This window comes from Mobula birostris, chromosome 7 (assembly GCF_030028105.1).
Source record: "Mobula birostris isolate sMobBir1 chromosome 7, sMobBir1.hap1, whole genome shotgun sequence".
Taxonomy (NCBI): Eukaryota; Metazoa; Chordata; class Chondrichthyes; order Myliobatiformes; family Myliobatidae; genus Mobula; species Mobula birostris.
In genome coordinates, this window is record NC_092376.1 from 54,866,022 (window position 1) to 54,893,596 (window position 27,575).

The window sequence follows — 27,575 nt, forward strand, 5'->3', positions numbered from 1 at the left end:
GTATTCTTCACTCTGGATGATCCCACAGCTCTCTTCATTAGACTTGATTGCTAAAGCTCAGGTTACTCATTACTAATGTCCCTTCATAAATTTCTGCTCCCATTGAGATTTTTTAAATCATATCATTTACCTACATCACTTACCTTGTTCATAAGACCATATGGGAGCATAATTAGGCCATCTAGCCCATTCAGACCATTCAATCATGGCTGATCATCCTATAATTATTAATCCCTTTACCAATGTAGATCCTCTGCCTTGATGTGGCCTCCACAGCCCTCTGTGGCAATGAATTTCACAGACTGACATCCTTCTGGCTGAAGAAATTCGTTCTCATCTCACTGATTTATTCTGAGGCTGTGCCAATTACTCCCTGTTCCTTGATCTAAACTGAGATGAAAAGCTAAGGCTGGGGTCATCAACAACCACAACCCACTGGTCCGAGTACATATTCATTACTCCTTGTCTCCTATCTACCAGCCAATTTCCTATCCATGCCATTAACCTCAAATATTAACTATGGATACTGCCTGGATTGCTGAGAATTTCCAGCATTCCTTGTATTCATAGTCATAGTTATACTTATTGATCCCGAGGGAAATTGGGTTTTGTTACAGTTGCACCAACCAAGAATAGAGTATAATATAGCAATATAAAACCATAAATAATTAAATAATAATATGTAAATTATGCCAGATGGAAATAAGTCCAGGACCAACCTATTGGCTCAGGGTATCTAACCCTCCAAGGGAGGAGTTGTAAAGTATGATGGCCACAGGCAGGAATGACTTCCTATGATGCTCAGTGTTGCATGTCGGTGGGATGAGTCTCATTGCTAAGTTCCATTATCTGAGGTACCTTAGTTAGGAGTCCCTGCTCATGTCAATATATTGGAGCAGAAGCTATTGTGCCTAGCCCGTGTCGCATGCTCACCTCTCCTGAGTCACAGTTCCTTGTGTGGTTGTGAGACACCCAATCTCCTGCTGGTCTCAGGGCAGACTGCAAGAGACATCAAGATGCCACTTGTACAGTGTAATTTTTTTCCTCATTTCAACATACTGCTGAACCAATGCTGTATTCAGCACTGGCGTCCAGTAGTGGAGTGGGCTGTCCTATTGTGAGTCCCCATCTCACCGCCCATGCAATCTGTACTTCTGTGCTGGCATTGATGCATTGACATGTGTACTGCAGTTTGTTGGAAATTCCTTTCACAACTACAGTACTGACTTATCACCAGAGTGTTCTGATCTGTAATCTTATGGTTCTATATGCTTTAACATTCTAATAGTCAACATGTGAAGCCTTATCAAATGTAAGTGGGATGTTGGATAATGATCTCCTCAACGTTTAGTTTCACCAGAAACTCACATGGGCAATTCACATATATACTGTGGCTAATAAAAACAGTTTGGAAGTTGGCTACCATGTGGCAAATTACTCAAATTCTGACGGTTAGAAGTCTAGTCACCATCTATAAAGCACAAGTCAAGAGTGTGATGGAATACTATTTCTTCCTTCTTTACTTAAAAGTGTAAATCAATATTTATAATTAATGCCATATTTTCTCACCAAGGGCAGATAAAACAGCTGCTGTCCAAAAGACCTCTCCCAAAGCAGCAGGGATGAAGAACAGGCTTCCTATCCAATTACCATAAGTTTCCTGAATTGGATCCAACATGGTCACATATTTCTTTGAACGCATTGGCTTAGCGAAAAACAAACCACCTACAAAAATATCATTGAAGAACTATCTTGTTATATAAGTTTCCATTATTTTAATAGGATAATGGTTTGTATTACTGAATTTTGCAAGTATTTATGTTGCAAACACTTTTGTAATTAAGTATGCATGCAATCTCATCATCTGGCATGAGATGATATCATCAAAATAAAATAGAAACATAAAATACCACAAATGCTATGCAAATCAAAGATCGGTCAAACAGAATTTGTGAACTACACCTGTGACCTTTCACCAGAATTGTAAAATACTAAAGGAAAACCAGTCTGACAATGCAAAGAAAAGGCAAGGGGGATAGAGAAGAGAACATTGATGAAAGGAGTTGATTAAGTAACAAAATGACAAAGCCATGAGGAAGAGGCGGTAGTAATAGGTAAGTAAAGAAACAAAATTGGATCTACAGTAGATGAGCTGTAAATTTGAATAGAAAAATGATTATCAGAAATTGTTAAATTCAACCTATGTTTTACGAGGCTGCAAACATTATAGTCAAAAGTTGAGGTGACATTCCTCAAGAATACATTGAGTTTAATTGGAGCACTGCTGGAAGGAGAGGTTTGAGTAGTAGGGGCAATAAGAATGGACATTACATGGTCAGTTTACTGGAATGTTTACTGATGATGTTCACTTCCATTTCCAACACCTCAGGCTACGTCCACACTGGACCGGATAATTTTGAGAACACCGGCTTCATGTAAAAATGATAGGCATCCACACCAGGTGTTTTTGAAAATACCTCCGTCCACATTTAAATGGGTATTTGGGCGAATCTCCTCCTACTGGGCATGCGCAGGACACATCTACAGAAAACAAGCGAAGAGGAAACGGTATACTTGGTGCACGTTTGTCCAGTTACAGACTAGAAAAAACTTAAAAGGAAATTGCCAAACGACGGGCAGCTGTTGGCTCTCGCGCAGGAGGACTTAAAACTAAAAAAACAAACGCTGGAGCATATGGAGGCAACCGACAGGGAGTTCACGGACAGTATGACCCGGCTGACGACAAACATTGAAAAGCCGACTAACTCTGTTGCAGAGGAATTTGCAATGATGAGGAATATGATGGCTCCCCCCAGTACTTTTCACCGCCACAATGCCAGCCTTACAGCCACTACAATAGCTACACATACCAACACACAGACCCCCGGGTGGCCCCACCAACATCTTCCCCACTCCCACAGAGGGGTCACCCTGGAAACATTTCCTACAGCCATAGTCTCTTCAACGATGAAAGGGACGACAGGTGTTTTAAGTCCTCCAGTTACCCCGTACACAGTACAACGCCCAACCGGCGTTTTCAGATTTAAACACTCTGGACAGCGTTTTAGAAAAGCTCCGTTTTCGGGGGAGGAAAACACCGTTTCAGTGTGGACGGAGGGTCAAAGTGAAGAGAAAAATCTTCGGTTACGGATTTATCCGGTCTAGTGTGGACATAGCCTCTGTGGCTGCATTAGTTTGCACCTGCATGTGGCATAACCTAAATAACCTAGGGGTGTTAAGTGGTAGATCACATTAGTGATGCAGAATTGCTAGACAATGACTACTTTGAGTAATTGAGTGTAAACATCAATTCAATTCAATTTATGTTTCATTGTCAGACAACTATACATGAATACAGCCAAACGAGACAGTGTTACGCCGGGACCAAAGTGCACAACACAGTACCACAGTCATACACAGCACAAAGCACACATAGCATGTACAAATTTGCAAGCACATAAAGTTATCAGTAAGATACAGCAACACCATAAAAGAGTCCAGACCTGAGCCATCAATGCCGCAGAAATCTACGTGTTGACTACCATAGAGCAAACAATGGGGGGGGGGGGAGGAAGTGGAGGAGCACCACAACAACCCTGGTGAAGTGCACCAGCTTCGATGCCTCTCTCCTGGTGGCCGTACACAGGCGACACCACAGCTTGAGGCCTAGTCCTTCCTCCGACTGAGGACACACAGCTCCGCTGCTCTCAGCCAATAAATCAGTGAATCGAACCTGCGGCTTTCCTCATTGACAATGTTGAAAAGGGTCCTGCGAACACAAGGAAAGTGACCAAGGCAGTCACTTGCTGTTAGACTGTATGGCTCCCTGAGTTCAGGCAGCAGCACGATACTCCACTCCTTCATCTTCTCCATCAAGGAGCAATTGATGGGATATCCTGCAGTACTTTATGTTCTTAATGTGTAAATAAATTTGAAGAGGATAGTACACCTTTTGTTGACCCTGTAGAAGGTGCTACGATCAAACGTGCTGCATCTTGCTGGAATTATCTCCCCATGATGTTCGTTTGCATCATCATTACCAAATTTTCTACCACACATCTCATGGGTCCTCAATGACCAGTGCTAATAACTGTCTATAAGCTTGATGTCATCCAGAACAAAGCAGCTCACTTGATCAGTACACCATTTAACATCAAACATATCATCCCTTCATCAATGGTGTACAGTATGTGGATCGCATGCAAGATCGACAATTGCTACTCATTCGCACAACTGCATCACTGCACTAAGCTATTAATTGTGTAGATGAAGGAGGGAGGTTAGGTAGCAACACCATGCTGCAGTTTCTCCTCTAAGTCACGTACTATTGTTCTTGGAAATACATCTCTGTTCCCTCATTATTGTTGGATCTAACTCTAGGAATACTCTTACCAGTGGTATCAACATGGGTGACCATGGGGAAATCCAGGCTTTTGTGGGTCATGGAGCAAAAGTACTTGATGAAGCAGTTCCTCAACCTATGTTAGGTCTTATTGATGTAGAGGAGGCTGCACCTTGATCATCGGATACAGAAGTGACCCTGAAAGACTTGCAGGCGAAGCGTCGCCTCACTTGGAAGGATTGTTTGGGGCTCTGAATGACAGTGAGGGAGAAAGTGCAGGTATAGTTGTAGCACTTGTCCCCTTGCAGGGATAAGCGGCAGGAGGGAGATTAGTGGGAAGGGATGAGTGGACAAGGGAGTCACATAGAGAGGAGCCCTGTGGAAAGCAGAGAATGGGGGGACGGGGGAGGGAAAGATGTACTTATTGGTGGGATCCCATTGAAGATGGTGAAAGTTATGGAGAATGATGTACAGAACACAAGGGTTCATGGGCTGGTAGGTAAGGACAAGTGGAACCCTATCCCTGTTATGGTGGGAGGAAGATGGGGAGAGGGCAGATGTGTGGGAAATGGAGGAGATGCAGGTGAGGGAAGCATTAATGGTAGCGGCAAGGACACACCATTCTTTGTAGAATGAGGATGTCAAAGCTGTTGTGGAATTGAAAGCTTTATCCTAAGAAAGGATGCAAGTGGCCAAGTGGGAAGAGATATAGCCAAGATAGTTGTAGGAATCAGTAGGTTTATAAAACATATCAGTGGATGATCTGTCTGCAGAGGTGAAGACCGAGAGATTGAGAAAGGGGAGAGATAAAGTGAAAATGAAGATAGCGCCCGCGTGCATTGGTGACTCCCTGTTGGCTGCAGAAAATTGTTCCCGTTTTCCGCTTAAATATACTTCTTTTGAATTACTTTCCCTGCAACCTGCAGCATGTAATTTTCCTCTTAACGACGGACTATGCAATTACATCAATGAGCAGAGTCATGAACTCCAGCGGGGCAGCTAAGCGCAGTGCCTTTAATGGTCAATGCCACGACTGGAAATGCGGCAGGAGAGGCAGAATTCAAACCAGGCTGATACACTGAGGAATGAGGCCTCCTCTACTCAGCATCTTCTTGGCGAATGTACAGTCACTGGAAAATAAGACTGACTATCTCAGGACAAGGCTGCTGTATCAGAGGCAGATGAGGCAGATCTCAATTGTTTGTTGCATTGGACTTGGTTAACAACGAACAGGTCATAGCTATCCGAACAGAAGGCTTTACAATTTTCAGAATGGATCAAACTGCGAACTCTGGTAAGGAAAAAAATGGCGGTGTGCGCCTTTTAATCAATTCTGTTTGGTGTTTGGATATTGGGGTTACGTCGACCTCTTGTTCCTCTGACTTAGAACGCTGAACGATTAAATGTAGACCATTCTATTTGCCTCGGAAGTTCTCATCTGTGATCCTGACTGCAGTTTATATATCACCAGCGGCTTATTACAAGCAAGCACTCACAAAACTGCACAATGTCGCCTGCAGGCAAGAACAGCTCATCTCTACACACTTCAGATTATGAAACCATAAGACACAGGAGCAGAATTAGGCCATTTGACCCATCGAGTCTGCTCCGCCATTCAGTCATGGCTGATCCTCTTTTCCCCTCCTCGGCCCCACTTCTTAGCCTTCTCCCCGTAGCTTTGATGCTGTGTCCTTTCAAGAACCTATCATCCTTTGCCTTATATATACCCAATAACCTGGTATCCACAGCTGCTTGTGGTAACAAATTCCACAAATTTACCACCCTCTGGCTGAAGAAATTTCTCCATATCTCTGTTTTAAATGGACGCTTCTCTATCCTGAGGCTGTGCCCTTTTGTCCCAGACTCCTCCACGATGGGAAAAAGCCTTTCCACATTCTGGGCCTTTCAACATTCAAAAGGTTTCAATGATGCTCCCCCTCATCAAGCGTTCCTCAAATGATGACCCTTTCATTCCCGGAATCATCCTTGTGAACCTCATCTGGACTCTCTCCAATGCCAGCCCATCTTTTCTAAGATGATGGGCCCAAAACTGTTCACAATACTCAAGGCGAGGCCTCACCAGTGCCTTATAAAGCCTCAGCATCACATCCCTGCTCTTGTATTCTATTTCTCTTGAAATGAATGCCAACATTGCATTTGCTTTCCTCACCATGACTCAACCTGCAAGTTAATCTTTAGGTTGTTCTACACAAGGACTCCCAAGTCCCTTTGCATCTCAGATGTTTAGATTTTCTCATCATTTAGAAAATTGTCTGTGCATTTATTTAGCCCCCTGCTCTACTCACTTCACACCTATGACTGTGTGGCTAAGTACAGCTCCAATACCATATACAGGTTTGCTGATGACTCCACTGTTGTGGGCTGTATCAAAGGTGGTGAAGAATCAGCATACAGGAGGGAATTTGACAATTTGGCTGAGTGGTGTAATAACAACAACCTCTCACTCAATGTCAATAAGATTGTAGACTTCAGGAGCGAGAAACCAGAGGTGCATGAGCCAGTACTCAGTGGAGGATCAGAGGTGGAGAGGGTCAGTAACTTTAAATTCAATGGTGTCACTATCTTGGAGGACCTGTCCTAGACCCATCATATAAATATAATTGCAAAGAAAGCACAACAGCGACTCTACTTCCTCAGGAGTCTGCAGAGATTCAGCATGTCATCAAAAACCTTGGTAAAATACTGTAGATGTGTGGTGGAAAGAGTATCGACTGGCTGTGTTACAGCCTGGTATGGAAACACCAATGCCTTTGAGTGAAAATCTTACAAAAGGTAATAGATTTGGCCCAGTACATCATGGGTAAAGCCTTCCCAACCATTGAGCTCAACTACATGAAATGTCGTTATGAAGACCATAAGATATAGAAAGTAGCATCCGTCATCAAAGATCCAAACCACCCAGACCATGCATGCTGTTTTCTCGCTGCTGCCATCAAGTAGAATGTACAAATGCCTCAGGACTCACACCACCAGGTTCAAGAACAGTTATTACCCCTCAACTATCAGGCTCTTGAACAAAAGGGGATAACCACACTCATTCTAGTTCTGGTTTTCCCACAACCAATGGTCTCATTTTAAGGACTCTTTATCTTGTTATTTCATGCTCTCATTATTTATTCCTATTTATTTATACTGTATTTGCATTTGTTGTTCACTGATCCTGTTGACAGTTACTGTTCTATAGATTTGCTAAGTATGCCCGCAGGAAAAAGAATCTCAGGGTTGTATGTGGTGACATGTATGCATTCTGATAATAAATTCTACTTTGAACTTTGATGTGTTGCATTTCATTCCATGTTCTCTCCCTTTTCTTACTAATCTCTTTTCTAATATCTCATTAAATGTCTAGGAATCCCATACAGTCAACAAGCATCCACTTAAAAATTTAACATGCCATGTTCAAAAAGTTAACCAGATTTGGCAGACATCTACAAATTCAGGTTTGTACAGTTCGTATTGTCTAACTATTCAGACACTCGTGGTACTTCCTTAAAAAAAAACAAAATTACTAAGACGCCTCATCAAGGAAATGCAGTGACTGGCTGAACTACAAAAGAAAATTGGCAAGTACACATTAAGTTAGCAGGTACCTCAGTTATTGTTGGAGAAAATTCCTACTCGTGTGAAGGCTAATGAGTGAAAAAAAATTAAAATATCAATGTTAGTAAGCAGTTAATATTTCCAAGAAAATATGAAATGACTTTTGCTCAGATATTTAGCTGTATTTTATCTTTGCATGTCCATTGCACAAAGTAATTGATTGTTATTGGTAAAATGAAGCTTAACACAGGGTTAAGGAGTCAGCACATCATCTTTCAATTGGGCATGTTGTAGTTTCTGGATTCAATATTGAATTCTACAATTGCAGGTAAATTAATATCTATCTCTGTTTCATGGCATCCATCACTCAGCCTGTTTTATTTTCTCCCCCTTTTTCCCCTTTTGTGAAATGTATGATAATGCATTTTAGTAAAAGGAACAATAGTGCAGGCTATTATCTAAATGGGGAGAAAGTTCAAACATCAGAGGTGCAGAAGGACCTACCGAGTCCTCATGCAAGACTCCTAGAAGATTAATTTACAGGTTGAGTCTGTAGGAAAGAAGGCAAATGCAATGTTGGCATTTATTTCAAGGAGATAATGCTGAGTCTTATAAAACATTAGTCAGGCCGTATTTGGAATACGGTCAACAGTTTTAGGCACCATATCTCAGAAAGGATGGGTTGTCATTGAAGAGAGTCCAGAGGAGGTTCACGAGGATGATTCTGGGAAGGAACGGGTTAACATATGAGGTGCATTTGGCAACTTTGGGCTTGTGCTGACTGGAATTTAGAAAAATGCGGGGGTGGGGGAGGGTTCTCATTGAAACCTACCGAGTTGTTGAAAGGACTAGATAGGGTAGATGTGGAGAGGATGTTTCCTATGGTGGGGATATCCAAAACTAGAGGGCACAGCCTCAAAACTGAGGGTGGACCCTTTAGAACAGAGGTAAGGATGATTTTTTTTACCCAGAGAGTAGTAAATCGGTGGAATGCTTTGCCACAGACTGTGGTGGAGGCCAAGTCCATGGGTATCCTTAATGTGGAAGTTAATAGTTTCCTGATTGGTCAGGGAATCAAAGGATATGGCAAGAAGGCAGGTGTATGGGGTTGAGTGGGATCTGAAATCAACCATAATGGAATGGTGGAGAAGACCTGATGAGCTGAATGGCCTGATTCTATTCCTGTGTCTTATGGTCTTCTTATTTTAGTCTTTGTATTAAAGCAGACTAACTCTTACATTTTCAACTTCTAACAACTTTGTCTATGTTTTTTGTTGATATTTTTACTTGCTAACTGCTCCCATTCACTGTGTAACCTTGTTTACAGTTTACCTCCAGGGTGGCTCCATTTTCACCCTCCCGTCCTCGTCCTGCGGTTTACCAAGCTTCTTTTCTCTCTTTCTTAAATAGGGAAAAGGGTCTTTTATCTGAAGCATTAACTCTGTTTCTCTTCCCACAGCTGAGGCCTGATATGATTGTTTCCAACTCTTTCTGTTGTTACCATACTGTATAATGCTCCTTTGATGGACACAATGAGAACCTCGTGAGATATCCTTGGGAAGATTATGAGCAGCGCATATTTTGTTTACGTACAATGTGCAGGAAAAAACGTGCCGCTGCATGCTCTGCCTATTGCTGTAACCTCAGGTCAACCTTCCAGCCCATTCATTTCTTCTCTGCCACTGCGTGAACCACTGGTGCCTGAAAGCTTGTGCTACCCTGACGCAATAGGTCCTCTCAATGTTATGAGGACATTCTAGCATAGCATCGCTCTACAATGTTGTGACCATGCAGGGTGTGTCTGATTGTAATGCCGCTATTTGCCATTCAAGGAAAAGTCATCTGCATTACTGTTGGGGCTTACTTACTTTTACAACTCAGAAGTAGACCAGTCAGCACAATGGGTCCTTAACAACCCTCAACAGAGCAGTCTCATCAACTACATTCCTGCTCTCCTTATTTTCCTGCAGGCTGCAACTTCTTCTCTCTCACAACCCATCAGACCCCATTAGATTCATTTGCCATTTATGAAACATAACGGGTAATTTGCATTAGCTAATTCATGGGAAAAGTGCAGCTGAACCTCACACAGTCACAGGGAAAACATGCAAACTCTGCACAGGAGACAGCACTCATATTGGAAGGAAAAACCCCAGTCAGTCGAGTTGGCAGCAACATCTCAAACTCTATCATGCTGAGCACTGGTGCCCCCCCACCCGCCAGGGTTGTATGAGCAGTCTGCTGCTGTTCCCGCTGCTGACTCACGACTGCACTGCCAGATTCAGCTCAAACCTCATCATCTGGTTCGCTGATGATACTACAGTGGTTGGCCTCATCAGTAACAATGATGAGTTGGCATACAGGGAGGAGATAGAGAGGCTTGTCAAGTGGTGTGAGAACAACAAGCTGAGTCTCCATGCAGCCAAGACAAGAGATGATTGTGGACTTCAGGAAGGCACAGGTCAGCCGCTCTCCATTGCACATCATTGACTGAAGAGCACAAAGTTTCTTGGTATTCACAGAACGGACAATCTAACCCAGACCCACAACACCCCCTCATTTGTCAAGAAGGCACAACAGTATCTACACTTTCTGAGGAGATTGAAGCGTGTAAGTCTCCCCGCCCCTATTCTAGCAACTTTCTACAGGAGCTCCATCGAGAGTGTCCTGTCTTGTGTGGTACGGATGGACAAGGCATCGGAATGCAAGACCCTACAGAGGACAGTACAAACTGCTGAGAGGATCACTGGGGTCTCCCTCCCCCCAATTTGTGACATTTACAGGGAGTGTTGCAAACAAAAGGCCCAGAGCATTGTTGAGGATCCCTACACCCATCCCACAATCCCTTTGACCCATTACCATCAGGAGGTACAGGAGCATCAGGACTAGGACTGCCAGACTGGGTAACAGCTTCTTCCCTCAGGCTGAGAGTAATAAATACTCTGCCACCACTGAGGTCTCGTCACTAGGACAGTGAGCTGTTTACCGTACTTTTTACTGTTTACCTGTGTTGCACTTTACTCCAATGTGTTTTGAATTATATTTTATTAACTTATTTATAGCGTAATATTTTGGTTTATGTGCTGTGTGTGATATACATTGTGTGGGTGCACTGTGGTCTAGAAGAACTGTTTTATTTGATGGTATCTACAGTCAGGTGACAATAAACTCGAACTTGAACTCGTGCAATACCATGCAGAACAAAATGGGGCCCTAAGGTTAATTCTAATTTCAAAAAATGTCTCTAACCAATAAGATGCATTTAATTACATATTGCAAAATATTCTGTGGTCTGGAAAATAGCTCTAAGATATTTTTAGTTGATTCTCTCCAAAACGGATGGCTAGTGAAGGAAGCCCAGAAGACCATGAGGCCATAAGATATAGGAGCATAATTAGGCCATTCGGTCCATCGTGTTTGCTCCACCACTTCATCATGGCTGATCCAATTTTCCTCTCAGCACCAATCTCCTGCATCTCCCTGTATCCCTTCAGGCCCTGACCAATCAAGAATCTATCAACCTCTGCCTTAAATATAAAAGACTTGGCCTCCACAGCTACCCGTGGCAAAGCATTCCACAGGTTCACCTCTCTCTGGCTAAAGAAATCCCTCCTCATCCCCGTCCTAAAAGGACACCCCCCTATGCTGAGGCTGTACCTCTGGTCTTACATTGTCACACCAGAGGAAACATCCTCTCCACATCCAGTCCATCAAGGCCTTTCACCATTCGATAGGTTTCAATGAGGTTACCCCTCATTCTTCTGAATTCCAGTGAGTGCAGGCCAAGAGCCATGCCATCCTGGAATCATTTTCGCCAAATATAAGCAATTATAGATGCAAATGTTTTACAGAACAAGGAAGAGATGGATGATCTAAATTAATGTCAAAAACACAATAAAGCTAAAATATGAACATATGTAGCACATTCAAATTTTAAAATTGTAGTATAAGTTGTGTTGTAGATATTTATTTTAGAACTAAACCCTCATATTACAGCAATAAAGGTTGGTGATGATTGTTTACCTTCATTATTTGCACTTATCCGTTATTCAATATCAGCTTAGGAATTTTTCCTTGGTTTATCTAATATAAAGATTTTCAAATTAGTGTCATAGGCATTAGGCAAAATATATGTCTGCATCCTGATCTAATACAAATAAGAATTCAAGAATTTTTCTGTTTATTACTTGCTATATTCCAATGTTTATTTTAACCATTGATGGTACTGCATTTTGTCTGATATCTAACGTTGCCCTTGAAGGAGCAGAAAAAAGAAAATTAATGGGGGAATGTCAATAAATGCACAAAAAAGCTGGAAAACTGCTGTAATAAATGTCATTATAAAGAATGATATCTATCAAGGTTACGTGTCTGACTGAAATCAAATGTTTTAAATAAAAGGAAGAGATGCATAACTTAAAACACTATTTAGAGAAACCTTTGTCTTGGCCATTTTATTTCTTTAGATAATGAAGTAAATATGTACTTTTTTAAGTGTATGCTGACCAATACTAAACTAGGCATGACAACCTGCCTCAGAGTACTGAATTGTTACGTTTATCCAGTTATGTTACATGGCTCAGAATGTTGGACAATATCTAGTAACATGAGGAAATGAATTGAAACAGCAGAGATGTGTTTTTTGAGGAGGTTGCAAAGACTATCATGGATGAAATGAATATCTAACGAGGATGCCATGAACAGAGCAAGCACAAAAAGAGAAATAATGTATGAGATCATGAAAAGGCAATGTAACTTCATTGGACATGTGATTAGAAAAGAGGAGTTAGAATGCACGGTAACTATGGGAAAGATCGAAGGGAAAAAAGAAAGAGGAAGACAGAGCCAAATAATGATGGAGACAGCAGCCAGAGAACTCGAAATGAATACCAATGAATTGATCCACTTGACCCAAAACAGGAGTGTGTGGGATGCCATGGCAGTCAAAGCTCAAACCGGGCACGGCACCTGATGATGATGATGATATACTACCACACATCACAATGAAAACTAAAATGTAAGGATTAACAGACAACAACATAACAGAAATAGAACCTATCTGGTTAACCAAAGCATTCACATATTGGCCCTAAGTTAAAATTTTGGGTTTTATAACAAACTACAAAAAAGAATCTAAAAAAGTAAATCTCCTTACCGATGGTAAGACTTAATGCAAATCCTATAGGAGCCTGTGTCCATGCAAGTCCATGTTTAACAAGATAGATTGCTTCTGCTGTGCCATTTATATAAGCACCACCAACCCAAGTGGCTGTAGGACAAAGGGGCAAGTTATTTCAATGTATATAACCAATAATAAGGAAATACACTGACTGGTCACTTTATTAGGCACACCTAAACAGCTGCTCGCTAATGCAAATATCCAATCAATCAATCAATCAATCGTGTGGCAGCAACTTAATGTACAAAAGCATGCAGAGATGTTCAAGAGGTTCAGACTTCAGAATGGGGAAGAAATGTGATCTAAGTGACATTGACCATGGAAAGATTGTTGGTACCAGACGGGGTGGTTTGAGTATCTCAGAAACTGCTGATCTCCTGGGATTTTCATGCACAACAGTCTCTAGAATTTACAGAGAATGGTGTGAAAGACATCCAGTGAGTGGAAGTTCTGTGGCTGAAAGTGCCCTGTTAATGAAAGAAGTCAGAGGAGAATGGTCAGCTTCCTCAAGCTGATGGGAAGGTTGACAGTAACTCAAATAACTATACATTACAACAGTGGTGTGCAGAAGAAGATCGCTGAATACACGACAGGTGGAACCTTCCGGTGGATGGGCTACAGCAGCAGAAGACCACCAACATAAACTCAGTAGCTACTTTATTAGTTAAAGACGGAATCTAATAAAGTGCAATTTGTTGTTTGGGATCGACATTCATGTTACTGCTTCAACTACAAACATAGCAACTTGACTGGAGAAAGATGATGCTGAGTATCTATCATCTTTAGAGCAGTTGAAGGAGTCTACTCTTGCAGCTTTTCTTAGTGCCTTGTCAGCTGTACAGCAATAAACATCACACATCACGGTAAAATCCAGGTTGCTACAGCACATCTCGAGTCTACATCGTTTGACTCACACTTTAATTTCCACGCTGATCGAGTTGCTGTGGTATTGCAACAGAAGGAACAGAAATGTGCACAGATCTTGGGATGGGTTTTAGCACCAGGGAATACAGTATGTCTGAAGCACAAGCAGTACAATGATGTGGCACTCAAGACAGGAGAAATTGAGAACTGGTAACAATAAAAGGGAAGGATGATGGTCTTTTCATACTTAGGGGAAGCATAAGTTCTTGGGGCAGACATTTATATGTAAACTATTTAATTGGCTTTTAGTCCTTGGGATGTGCAGTGTTTAATATGGACTCCAGGAGTGTGGAAATTAAGCTGTTACATCCCCCAACAAGGACAATCCTCTGTGTGATACAAAACCTCAGTAAGCAAACATCTTTAACACTGTAAAATGTAGAAGTCAGATTAAACAGGAAGCTCACCAGTCATTGTAAAAATTCCAAGCAAAAGACCAATATCTCTTCTTCCTACCATTATAATTTCATTTTGAAGTATCTCACTTCTACTTATCCTCCGTTTAGTTTTCTTGGCAGCCCATATTCCAACAGCGAGGATTAACAAATAGAATAGGACGACAGTGACAATCCCTCCAGCATCAACAGCCATTTTCAATCAAAAATATCCTTTATGCAGACCACTGTCATCATTGGCTAGATAAAAGAAACACATTCATTATTTATCATCGTTTCAAAATAAATCACAAAGTGAAGTTCTAACTGATCTTACATATCCATCTTAAAAAAGGTAGAAAAAGCCCGAAAGTGACCAGCTATTTTTCCAACCTGCAATTTCATCTGATTTACCACAACTGTTATTGTTTTACCCTTCAATGTATCCTATCAGTAAGCCAAATAAGGTGTGTGTTTATATTTAAGACAAAAATGTTTGATTTCTAGTGTGAAAAGAGACACATCTACTCCATTTCTGACACCTCTCTCAATTGCCTCGATCTCTCTGTCTCCATCTCTGGAGATAAACTTTTAAAAACCTACTGATGATTCTCGCGGCTATCTTGATTATACCTCTTCCCACATTATCTCTTGCTATTCCTTTTTCTCAGTTCCTTTGGCTCCACCATATCTGTTCCCAAGATGTGGCTCTAATTTCCAGAACATTAGAGATGTCCTCCTTCTTCAAAATGAGTTTCCTTTCCTCCGACATTGATGCTGCCCTCTCCCACATCTCCTCCATTTCCCAATCATCCGCGCTCACCCCATCTTCCCGCTAGCTTAACAGGGATAGAATCCCTCTTGCTCTTACCTTCCACCCCATGAGACCCTGCTTCCAACACATCATTCTCTACAATTCCCACCATCATCAACAGGATCCTACCACCAAATGCATCTTTACTTCTCCCCCACCCTCACTCTCCACATTCTGCAGGGTGTGCTCCCTCCATGATTCCCTTGTCCATTCGTCCCTCCCTACTAATATCCCTTCTAGCACATATCCCTGCAAGCCAGTGAAATGTTCCGCCTGCCCATTCACTTCCTCCCTCACCTCCATTCAGGGTCCCAAACAGTCCTTCCAGGTGAGGCAACACTTCACCTAAGAATCTGTTGAGGTAGCCTATTGTATCAAGTGCTCCCGATGTAGTCTTCTTCATGCTGGTGAGACTCAACGTAAATAGGGGGAACTGCTTTGTTAAGCACATCTGTTCCTTCCACCAAAAGTAGAATTTCCTGGTGGCCAACCATTTTAATTCCTGTACAAAATGCTGAAGGAACTCAGCAGGCCAGGCAGCATCTATGGAAAAGAGTACAGGATTGATGAAGGGTCTTAGCCCAAAACGTCGACTGTATTCCTTTCCATAGATGCTGCCTGGCCTGTTGAGTTTCTCCAGCATTTCGTGTGCATTGCTTGGATTTCCAGCATCTGCATATTTTTTCCTGTTTGTGATTTTAATTCCTATCCACATTTCTGTTCTGACATGTTCCACGATAAGGCCACTTTCAGGGTAGAGGAGCAGCACTTCATATTTCACCTAGATAGTCTCCAACCTGATGGCACGATCATCGATTTCTCCTTCCAGCAAATTTTTTCTTATTTTTTTTCTTTTCCACTCCCCCTTCCCTCTTCTTGTATTCCCCATTCTGGCCTCTTTAACCTTCTCCTAACCTGCTTATCGCCTCCCCCTAGTGCTACTCCTCTTTCCTTTTCTTCCAAGGTCAACTCCCCTCTCCTATCAGATTCCTTCTTCTCCAGCCCTTTACCTTTCCCACCCACCTGTACTCACCTATTCCCTTCTAGCTTGTCCTCCTTAATCCTTCCCCCACCCCAGTGTATTATTCTGGTGTCTTCCCCCATCCTTTCCAGTTCTGAAGAGGTGTCTTGGCCTGAAATGTCAACTGTTTATTCATTTCCATAGATGCTGCCTGACCTGCTGAGTATTTCTAGCATTTTGTGTCTGTTGCTCTGGATTTCCAGCATCTGCAGAATCTCATGTGTTCATGATTATCTTTTACTCCCTTTCCACTTCATCTTATTGCAACAAACCCTTCTACTGTGCTGGTCACTTATAGCCTCCGTAGTGGATGTTAAAGCAACTTTTTGTATGGAGCTGGTGACTGGGTAACATAGGCTATTGTGAGGAAGCTTGTTCCTGTAACTACCAGTATTGGCTAGAGAGCATTGGTCAGAAGGTAAGATGGGCAAAATTTCACACAAGGGTAATAGAACATCAGGAGGTGTTCTTCCTATTCTTTAAATAGAATAGGAAAGACATATTACTTTAATTCCCACTTAAAAAAATTACCTCATATTTGGAATCATTAACACTAAATTACTGGTTTAGCATATGTGCGAAGAGTTCATAACAATATTCATTCCTCAGGATTATCAATGACCAGAGGAATAAAACAGGCATCTTGACTGTAAATTTTACAATGCTTTGCCGGGGGAGGGGTGGCGGAATCTAATTGTAAGTGAAAAACATTGAGAAAGGAATTCTCTTTAACATTGAGGAACAAGGAGAAGGAATAATCTATACATTCTAGCATGTATAAAAGCCTTAACTACAGTGTAGGCAAACCTAGACACATGCAGCCCTCTAGTGGTACTTTTCTATGATTATTGACCTCCCCATTCCTGAAGTATAGAATTAGAATAACAATTATTTGGCAAAGTTCACATTTCATTAAAGTGTAATTCCTCTGCATACTTCACTGGTTTTCAAATCTGTTAGCTTATTGTTTGATCTAATTTGACTTTAGCAAACAAGCTCCATTACTTGGTTACTCTGTATCCCATTTCTGGCATACTGTGGAACAGAATTCTCATGTAAAACCCATCTTATAAAAAGTGCAATGTCTTCAGAAATGAAAGCATAGTTTGGTGTACTGTCAGAAAAAGTCAGTTATTGGATCAAATTTACTTATTGAAAGGAAAGGATGTCAGATGAGATGGGGTAAATGTGGGAAAATATGAAGTTATTCAGTTTTATAGAAAGTTTAGGAAAGATGTTTTTTAAAATGTCTGATGCAGTCAGTGTACATAAAGGTACAACCTGATGGCACGAACATCGATTTCTCCTTCCAGCAATTTTTTTCTCATCTTTTTTTCTTTTCCACTCCCCCTTCCCTCTTCTTGTATTCCCCATTCTGGCCTCTTTAATCTTCTCCTGAACTGCTTATCACCTCCCCCTAGTGCTGCTCCTCTGTTGTCGGCCCCCAACCAACACTCTCCCCTCCTACCCCTCCTCACAGTCCCCCACCCTGCTCTCATGACTATACCCCTTCCCCACACGAAACCACCACGGTGGGCTTCACAGCTGAACAGGTGAGAAGACAGCTGAAACGTCTCAACCCAAGCAAGGCTGCAGGACCGGATGGTGTCAGTACCAGGGTGCTCAAAGCCTGTGCCCCTCAGCTATGTGGAGTACTTCGCCATGTATTCAACTTGAGCCTGAGGCTCCAGAGGGTTCCTGTGCTGTGGAAGTCATCCTGCCTCGTCCCTGTGCCAAAGACGCCGCGCCCCAGCGGCCTCAATGACTACAGACCGGTGGCATGGACCTCCCACATCATGAAGACCCTGGAGAGACTTGTTCTGGAGCTGCTCCAGCCTATGGTCAGGCCACACTTAGATCCCCTCCAGTTCGCCTACCAGCCCCGACTAGGAGTTGAGGATGCCATCGTCTACCTGCTGAACCGTGTCTACGCCCACCTGGATAAGCCAGTGAGCACTGTGAGGGTCATGTTTTTTGACTGCTCCAGTGCATTCAACACCGTCCGCCCTACTCTGCTGGGGGAGAAGCTGACAGCGATGCAGGTGGATGCTTCCCTGGTATCATGGATTCTTGATTACCTGACTGGCAGACCACAGTACGTGTGCTTGCAACACTGTGTGTCCAACAGAGTGATCAGCAGCACTGGGGCTCCACAGGGGACGGTCTTGTCCCCCTTTCTCTTCACCATTTACACCTCAGACTTCAACTACTGCACAGTCTTGTCATCTTCAGAAGTTTTTGGATGACTCTGCCATAGTTGGATGCATCAGCAAGGGAGATGAAGCTGAGTACAGGGCTACGGTAGGAAACTTTGTCACATGGTGTGAGCAGAATTATCTGCAGCTTAATGTGAAAAAGACTAAGGAGCTGGTGGTAGACCTGAGGAGAGCTAAGGTACCGGTGACACCTGTTTCCATCCAGAGGGTCGGTGTGGACATGGTGGAGGATTACAAATACCTGGGGATATGAATTGAAATAAACTGGACTGGTCAAAGAACACTGAGGCTGTCTACAAGAAGGGTCAGAGCCGTCTCTATTTCCTGAGGAAACTGAGGTCCTTTAACATCTGCCGGACGATGCTGAGGATGTTCTACGAGTCTGTGGTGGCCAGTGCTATCATGTTTGCTGTTGTGTGCTGGGGCAGCAGGCTGAGGGTAGCAGACACCAACAGAATCAACAAACTCATTCGTAAGGCCAGAGATGATGTCGGGATGGAACTGGACTCTCTCACGGTGGTGTCTGAAGAGAGTTTGCTGTCTAAGTTGCATGCCATCTTGGACAATGTCTCCCATCCACTACATAATGTACTGGGTGGGCACAGGAGTACATTCAGCCAGAGACTCATTCCACCGAGATGCAACACACAGTGTCATAGGAAGTCATTCCTGCCTGTGGCCATCAAACTTTACAACTCCTCCGTTGGAGGGTCAGACACCCTGAGCCAATAGGCTGGTCCTGGACTTATTTCATAATTTACTGGCATAACGTACATATTACTATTTAACTATTTATGGTTTTATTGCTATTTATTATTTATGGTGCAACTGTAACAAAAATCAATTTCCCCCAGGATCAATAAAGTATGACTATGACTATGACTGTGACTAATAAAAAACAAGGAAGGCAAGTGCTATGTTGGTCTTTACTACGGTGTGGTTTGTGTATGAAAGATCTCTTTAAGTGCTAGAAGTTTAGATGAAACCATAAATAAAGAATCAGAATCAGGTTTAATATCACTGGCATTTGTCGTGAAATTTCTTAACTTAGTGGCAGCAGTACAATGCAATACATGATAATATAGAAAAATAAATAAGTAAATCAATTGCAGTAAGTATATGTATGTATATTAAATAGTTACATTAAAATAGTGCAAAAACAGAAGTAATAAAAAAAGTGAGGTAGTGTTCATGGCTTCAATGTCCATTTAGGAATCGGATGGCAGAGGGGAAGAAGCTGATCCTGAACTGCTGGGTGTGTGCCTTCAGGCTTCTGTACCTCCTGCCTGACAGTAACAATGAGAAGGGGGCATGTCCTGGATGATAGGGGCCCTTAATAATGGATACCGTTTTTCTGAAGTTCTACTCCTTGAAGGAGTCTTGGATACTACAGAGGCGAGTACCCAAGATGGAGCTGACTTATTTTACTACTTTCCTGTAGCTTCTTTAGATCTTATTTTGAATATAATTTTGAACTTCATACCAAGAAAGGATATACTTGATGTCAGTGCAATGTGGATTCACTAGGTTGAGTAACAGGATGTGGGTATCACCCTATAAAAGGGAATTTAAAAATGTGATTTCTTTTTTTTAAAATTTTTTATCTAGGAATTTTATTTAGGAGATTAGAGGAATGAGGGGGTCTCTTTGGGATATAAAAGATTCTGAGAGGGAGTGTAATGATACTGAGAAGTTGATTCCTCAATCAAAGCAACCCAGAAATGGAAGTTAGAAAGAGGAATTAGGTATGTCTTGAGACCAAGGTAAGTAGATATTGGCGGCATGAATATTGATTTCTCTTTCCAGTAAACAAATTTAATACCCTCCCTTCCCTATTCCCCACTCTGATCTTTCACATCTTCTTGCCTGTCTATTACTTTCTCCTGGATCCACTCCTCCTTCCCTTTCTCCTATTGTCCACTCCCCTCTCATCATATTCTCTCTTCTCCATCCCTTGACCTTTCCCATCCACCTGGCTTCACCTATCACTTTCCAGCTCACTTCTTTTCCTACCCTACCCACACCGTTTTTTTACTGGCATCTCCCCCATTCCTTCTCAGTCCTGAAGAAGGGTCTTAGACCGAAACTTGGCTGATACTGATTAACTTCTGGGCATAAACTGAATCAAGTGGAGCTGGTTCAGCAAAAGACGCTTGATCATCCATGTCTGCATTAAACAGCAGAGCAGGACCTGAGGGAAGCTCCAGGGAGAATGCAGATGCTAGAAATTTAGATCAACACACACAAATGCCAGGGGAACTCAATATCTATGGAGCATGATCTTCACGAGAAATGTCAACTATTCTAAGCCTGAGGACTTCTTTTTGATTCTTTTATTTTTATTATTAATTATCTATTTTCATTCCTTTTTTTTAGGCTTTATGTTCATAGTTGCCTTGATTGTGAGGCAAGTTTGAAGGACAACTTGTTTTTTCCTCCCCGTATTTTCATTTGTTCAAAAGTAAGATACCATTTCTACTAAAATAAAGGAAGAAATCAGAGGCATGCTAGATAGAATATTTCTCATCTAGAATAAAACTTCTGTGTGGTAAATTTAATCAATAATATATTCATGTTTAGGAGTTGTCTTTTCTAGAAGTCAAGCTTGTTCTGAGCCCTCCATGTGTATGTCCAGCTTATGCAGCAAAGGATGAACAGTGATTCAGTGTGTACCTGTGGCTCGGAATAATAGAGGAAATGTTTTGGCATTATGCATTATAAAATGCTTTATCATGAGGAGGTCTCATGCAAAACTGGCAGGAAACTCTTGCAGAGGGACACTTTAATATGTTGTTTTTTTTTAAATACTGAAGAATTTTCATGCCAGATGACAACACTAATATTGTGCAGTATAGTTTTGGTACATGAGATTTTGTTTGGCAGATACACAAATGTCACTCCACTCTTCAAGAAGGGGGAGAGGCAGAAGAATGGAGAATAGGGCAGTTAGTCTGACCTCAGTGATTGGGTAGATGTTGGAGTCAAGTAATAAGGATGAGGTCACAGGGTACTTGGAGGCATATGATAAAATAGACCATGGTCAGCATGGTTTTCTCAAGGGAAAAACTTGTCTGACAAATCTGTTGGAATTCTTTGAAGAAATAAAAAGCAGGATAGACAATGGAGACTTGGTTGATGTTGATTTTCAGAAGACACTTGGCAAGGTGCCACACATGAGGCTGCTTAACAAGCTATGAGCCCATGGTATTACAAGGAAGATTCTAGCATCAATAAAACAGTGGTTGATTGGCTGAAAGCAAAGATTGGGAATAAAGGGAGCCTTTTCTGGATGGCTGCCAGTAACTAGTGTTGTTCCAAAGGTGTCTGTGTTGGGACAAATTCTTTTTATGTTATATGTCAATGATTTGGATGATGGAATTGATGGCTTTGTTGCAAAGTTTTCAGATGATATGAAGATAAGTGGAGAGGCAGGTAGTTGTGAGGAAGTAGAGAGGATACAGAAGGTCTTAGATGGATTAGGAGAATGTGTAAAGAAATGTCAGGTGAAATACACTGTCAGGAAGTGTCTGGTCATGCACTTTGGTGGAAGAAATAAAAGGGTTGACTATTTTCTAAATGGAGAGAAAATACAAAAAAAAACTGTGGTTTAAAGGGACTTCTGCAGGATTCCTTAAATGTTAATATGCAGTCTGAGTTTCTGGTGAGGAAAGCAAATGCAATGTTAGCATTCATTTCAAGAGGAATAGAATATAAAAGCAAGGCTGTAATGTTGAGACTTTATAAAGCACTGGTAAGGCCTCACTTGGAGTATTGTGAGCAATTTTGGACCCCTTATCTTAGAAAGGATGTGCTGAAACTGGAGAGGTTTCAAATGAAGTTAACAAAATTGATTCCAGGATTGAATGGCTTGTCATATGAAGAGCATTTGATGGCTCCGGGTTCCCTAGAATTCAGAAAAATGAAGGGTTACCTCATTGAAACCTATCGAAGGGTAAATAGCCTTGATAGAGTGGATGTGGAGAGGATGCTTCCTATGGTAGGAGAATCTAAGATCAGAGGACACAGCTTCAGAATAGAGGGATGTCCTTTTAGAATGGAGATGAGGAGGAATTTCTTTAGCTAGATTTCTTTGCCACAGGCAGTTATGGAGGTCAAGTCTTTACTTATATTTAAGGTAAAGATTGATAGATTCTTGATTGGTCAGGGCATGAAGGGATACGGGGAGAAGGCAGGTGATTGGGGCTGAGAGGAATATTTGATCAGCCATGATGAAATGGTGGAGCAGACGATGAGACAATTGGCCTAATTCTGCTCCTATATCTTATGGTCTTATGATCTAACTCCATCAATATGTCTTATTACCTTATGCACATATATCAAGTCACCTCTCATCTTCCAACACTTCAAAGTGAAAAGCTCTAGCTCACTCAACCTATCTGCATAAGGCATGCTCTCTAATTCAGGCAGCATCCTGGTAAATCTCCCCTGCACCCTCTTTAAATTTTCTGCATCCTTCCTATAATGAGGCAACCAGAACAGAGCTTAATATTCCATGTGTGGTCTAACTAGGGTTTTATTAAGCTGCAACTTTACATCGCAGCTCTTGAAGCAAGCTAATGGAGCGATAATTCCCTAAGTTTACTCTCTTCCTTTAGTAAATAATGGTGTTACATTTCCTTTCTTTCACCTGCAAAATAGTGATTAATACAGTTTTACACAAAACTTACCAAAACAATAATACAAAGCTGGGCTTCAAAACTTTCCAGTGGAGAATGATAAAAGTAACAAATGTTCAGGAATAAGCGCTGTAGGGATTGTAAAAGGTCCATGAAACACAGAGGGTAAAAGTGAAAATGGGATCTTTGGTGAAGAATTCAAAAAGTATGAGTAAGTGAGTTGTGGACCAACAAAGAGGTTCCCCTTTTACAGTGAAAAGTTGTGTAATGCTTTAGAAAAAAAGAAAACAATGGGACTAGGTCCAGGACAGGAAAGAATTGAAGACTGAGAAAGCAGCAGAGATATTGTTTCAATTGTTAAGATTCAGGGGATATTTCCAAAATCATCCAAATTGATCTAAAATCCCATTTAGTAACAGTGGTGTCCATAGCATTGATACCATCTCCTGTGTATACTTAGAGGCAAAGAAACAAGAATACAATAGGAATGGGCTATTTACTTATTGTTCTAATAGGTCTTGGGTAGTCACCCAAATACGTTTGTGGTTAATGTTTCCCAAGCTCACCAAAATACAAAGCCTCATTATACCTCTGCCACATTTTCAATAAATTCCCATATTTCCTTTTTATAATAGAAGAATGAACACCTCCCCAACTCCAGAAGTCCTTAATTCAATCATGTATCATAAACGCTTGTATTTTTGCAAATGGTTGGGTGCAGAGACTGTTACTTTTGGTCCGATCAGGGAGAAAATAAATTGCTTCTCTGAGAATCTCCTCTGTGAGGAATGGTACAGGTGACCTATTTGGGGCAGAAGCAGCTACCAGTCAGGGAAATTTATGCCTTGAAATGTCTGGATTCTGTTTTAAATCCCTGACCTTTGATGGACACCCAGGATGAAGAGTAAAGTGGCAGAAAACTCAAGATTCGAGGCCACAATTTAATAATACAACAAAAAAGATTCCTTCAATTCAAACCACAATTTACAATTGGTTCCATTCCTTCTCGTCTGTTCTAATATCCCTTACAGTCAATTTTCACTTACATTTATGTACCTCTCATTTCTTCTTGCTTTTTGTTTCTTCGTATCTTTCAAAATATTTCTGTTTGATTTCATTCTTTCATGGATTCCATTTCCATGACAACCTTCACTAAACTGTTCCAAACTAGATTCCATCACCGAGGACATCTCAACAACTTAAAATATTCTCCTGAGTAACAGCCGGCATATATAATTTTGGTGTTGCGCAGTTACAGACACTGCTGTCAGCTTGCTTCAGTCGAAAATTATACAAGATTTCTGAATGTAAATGGACTAATATGGCTATTGTCAATTACCAGAAAACTTGTGTAAAAATACCATACCTTAATGCAAGAGGTGAAAGTACACACACAGACACCAAAAAAGGAGAAACATAAAATAAGCAGAAGAAGATAGATATTAACACAGGGGGTGGAAAACTGGAGACTGAAGGCTTAAATCATGAATTATAAATTAAAATTTAGAAGGAATGATTAGATTGTGAATGTTGTGTATCAGATGCTGTGATAATCCTACAAGTAAGTTTTTCATTGTACCTGTGCATTCATGTACTTGTGTGTATGACAATAAACGCTACCTTAACCTTGGCTATGTTTGTTAGCGAAGATATCGAGGAAGGTTGTCTAAGGCTGCAGCAGGATATTGACCAGATGGAAAGTTAGGCAGAGCATTTGTTGATGGAAGTTTATGTTGATAAATGAGAGGTGATGCATTTGTGAAGTCAAATAAGAATAGGACACATACAGTAAATAGTAAGGAATATTTCTGTACAGATAGACCTCGGAATTCAAGTCTGTTGTTCCCTGAAAGAGGCCACATGGCTCAAAAGGGTGGTTAAAAAGACATAGACAGACTTGCCTTCATAAGTCTAGATATAAAACGTAGAAGTTAGAATGTCATGTTGCGACTTTACAGAACACTGCTTTGAGTACCCTTGTAGTATTGTGTGTAGTTCTGATTGTCATATTATAGAAAAGATGAGTTTGTGCTGGAGGCATTGCAGAGGAGATTCACCAGGATCATGGTATAATCAGTCTGAACCCAAGATACAATGAGCTTTCATACCCTTTAAGCACAAAGACAAGAGCACTTGACTGAATACAACACAGGTTAAAACTGCAGAGTTTACTTCACTATTTTGGGTTTAGGAAAATAGTTCTATAGACTTGTATATTTGCAATGGAACACATGTGGACCAAACTGAACATTCATGCACTTTTGTTGTGAGCAAGTGATTCACATGGACGGTCTAAAAGCTTCATGAGATGAAAGACAAGAACATATAAATGTGGCAAAGTTTGATGCATAAGTAGCAAAATAATCAAAGTTTAAAGTTCAACATTCAACATAAATGTCTTATCAAAGTGCATATATATAGGCATCCGTTAGTCTTGTGAGACCATGGATTTGCGCCTTGGAAGATTTCCAGGGTGCAGGCCTGGGCAAGGTTGTATGGAAGACCAGCAGTTGCCCATGCTGCAAGTCTCCCCTCTCCATGCCACTGATGTTGTACAAGGGAAGGGCATTAGGACCCATACAGCTTGGCACTGGTGTCGTCACAGAACGATGTGTGGTTAAGTGCCTTGCTCAAGGACACAACACGCTGCCTCAGCCAAGGTTCGAACTAACGAACTTCAGATCACTAGGTGAACACCTTAACCACCTGGCCACACCCTAACACAAAGTACATATAAATCACCATATACTACCCTGAGATATCATTTTCTTGTGTGCATTCACAGTAAGTAGCCCGAGCAAGAAAGTTAAGAGAAAAACTAAGCATGTACTAAGAAAATATAAGTCCACACAAGCTATGATCAACCTAATACAAGCATTTTGGAATTTGTAGCTATATTAAAAGAAAAGTTTGGTGCATACAAAGCCAGACTAAATAGATACATGAAATGTTCCAGGTGAAGAAAATCCAAAATTATTAGTGCAGGAAAAATGAAGAATGTTTATACAGGACATTGAAACTAAATTCAGTGCACCAAAATGTCACCAACCCTAGTACAGAATTACTAACAAACACAGAGATAATGAACATCTGATCTTTTTGAACTTTTGGTCAAACAGGGTGACACACAATCAAGAAGCAAGCTGGATTAGGGAGGAAAAAAAGAATACGCACTTGGTTGTATAAAAATACCCACAACTGGAAAAGTACTGGCAGTGATAATGTTCATAATTATTGGTATAAAAATATACTTGCCTTTGTCTGTACCTATTGATACATATCAACAATTTTCTAAAAAGTCTTGAAAAAGTGCCTGAATTTTTGACAGGTAGAACTTACCTCTTACCAAAATGACCCATCAAAATATTGTCCTATTACTTGTTTACGCACTATATATAAAACTGTAACATCATGCATCTCACAACTAATCACAACCCACTTAGATAACCACAATATCACTCAGAGAGCAGAAGAGCTGAATGGATGCTGTAAGAGTATGAAAGGATGTAAAGAACAACTGATAATTCTACATCAAGCCTGGAGGAAAAACAAAAATTTTTCATGTTGTTGTATTGACCACCAAAAAGCATTTGATTCTGTCCCATGCTTAATAGAAGCTCTTAATATACATAAACTACTCCCAATACTTGTAAAATTTCAATAACATTTGAGGAAGCTTTGGAGTACTATAATCACGCCATCAATTAACAACCAAAAAAGAATAACCACCGTTATCAAAATAAATCAAGGCATTTTCCAAAGCAACTCTCTAAGCCCACACACAGGGAAATCTGCAGATGTCGGAAATTCAAGCAACACACATAAAAGTTGTTGGTGTATGCAGCAGGCCAGGCAGCACCTCTAGGAAGAGGTACAGTCGACGTTTCGGACCGAGACCCTTCGTCAGGACGAAGCCCACTATCGTTTTATTTAGCTTTATACCCGCTCTCTAATTTACTGAAATGGACAAAAATAGGCTATCAAATCAGAGACAATCGAGCGAATTATACCTTCTATAAATGGACAATTTGAAATTATACACTCTTTCATTAGTAAAGCTAAAGCAATTAATTCAAATTGCAGATCAGATAAGTGCAAAACTTTAAACATAAAAAAAGGTTCAATAGAGCTAGTAGAATATAAAACAGAGCAGCAGGATACAATAGAACTGATGGATTCATATGAAACATATAAGCATCTAGGGTATCAACAAGCAAAGAAAATAGATCATAGTGTGATAAAGGGAAAACATTCGACAGAATTTACTTCAAGGCTTAAGAAAATCTGCCAAAAAGAGCTCAATAATAAAGGTATAACAAAAGCAATAAACATTCTCACTATACCCATATTTATGTATTTCTTTGGCAGAAACTGATCTGGAAAATGTACAAAGAAAAATAAAAAATAAAATAACAAATGTTTGAAAACACTATGTGCACTCAAACGCATTTAGATTAACACTACCTAGGACAGAAGGAGCAAGAGGAATAACAGACATAAAACATTT

General features: G+C 41.0%; 2 protein-coding genes across 2 annotated transcripts in view; both read right to left on the reverse strand.

The window, feature by feature from the left end:
• The window catches only part of LOC140200626 (high-affinity choline transporter 1-like), a 49,800-nt gene extending 35,203 nt beyond the window's left edge, over positions 1-14,597 (reverse strand). Inside the window, exons 1-3 of the mRNA XM_072264197.1 lie at positions 14,414-14,597; positions 13,059-13,172; positions 1,570-1,725 (exon numbers count right to left, since the gene is read on the reverse strand). Coding sequence (XP_072120298.1) covers positions 1,570-1,725; positions 13,059-13,172; positions 14,414-14,597 — 454 coding nt within the window. The remainder of the gene's footprint in view (positions 1-1,569; positions 1,726-13,058; positions 13,173-14,413) is intronic.
• Positions 1-27,575, reverse strand: part of LOC140200212 (GRIP and coiled-coil domain-containing protein 2) — a 448,110-nt gene that overhangs the window by 344,174 nt on the left and 76,361 nt on the right. The gene's annotated exons all lie outside the window — the stretch shown is intronic.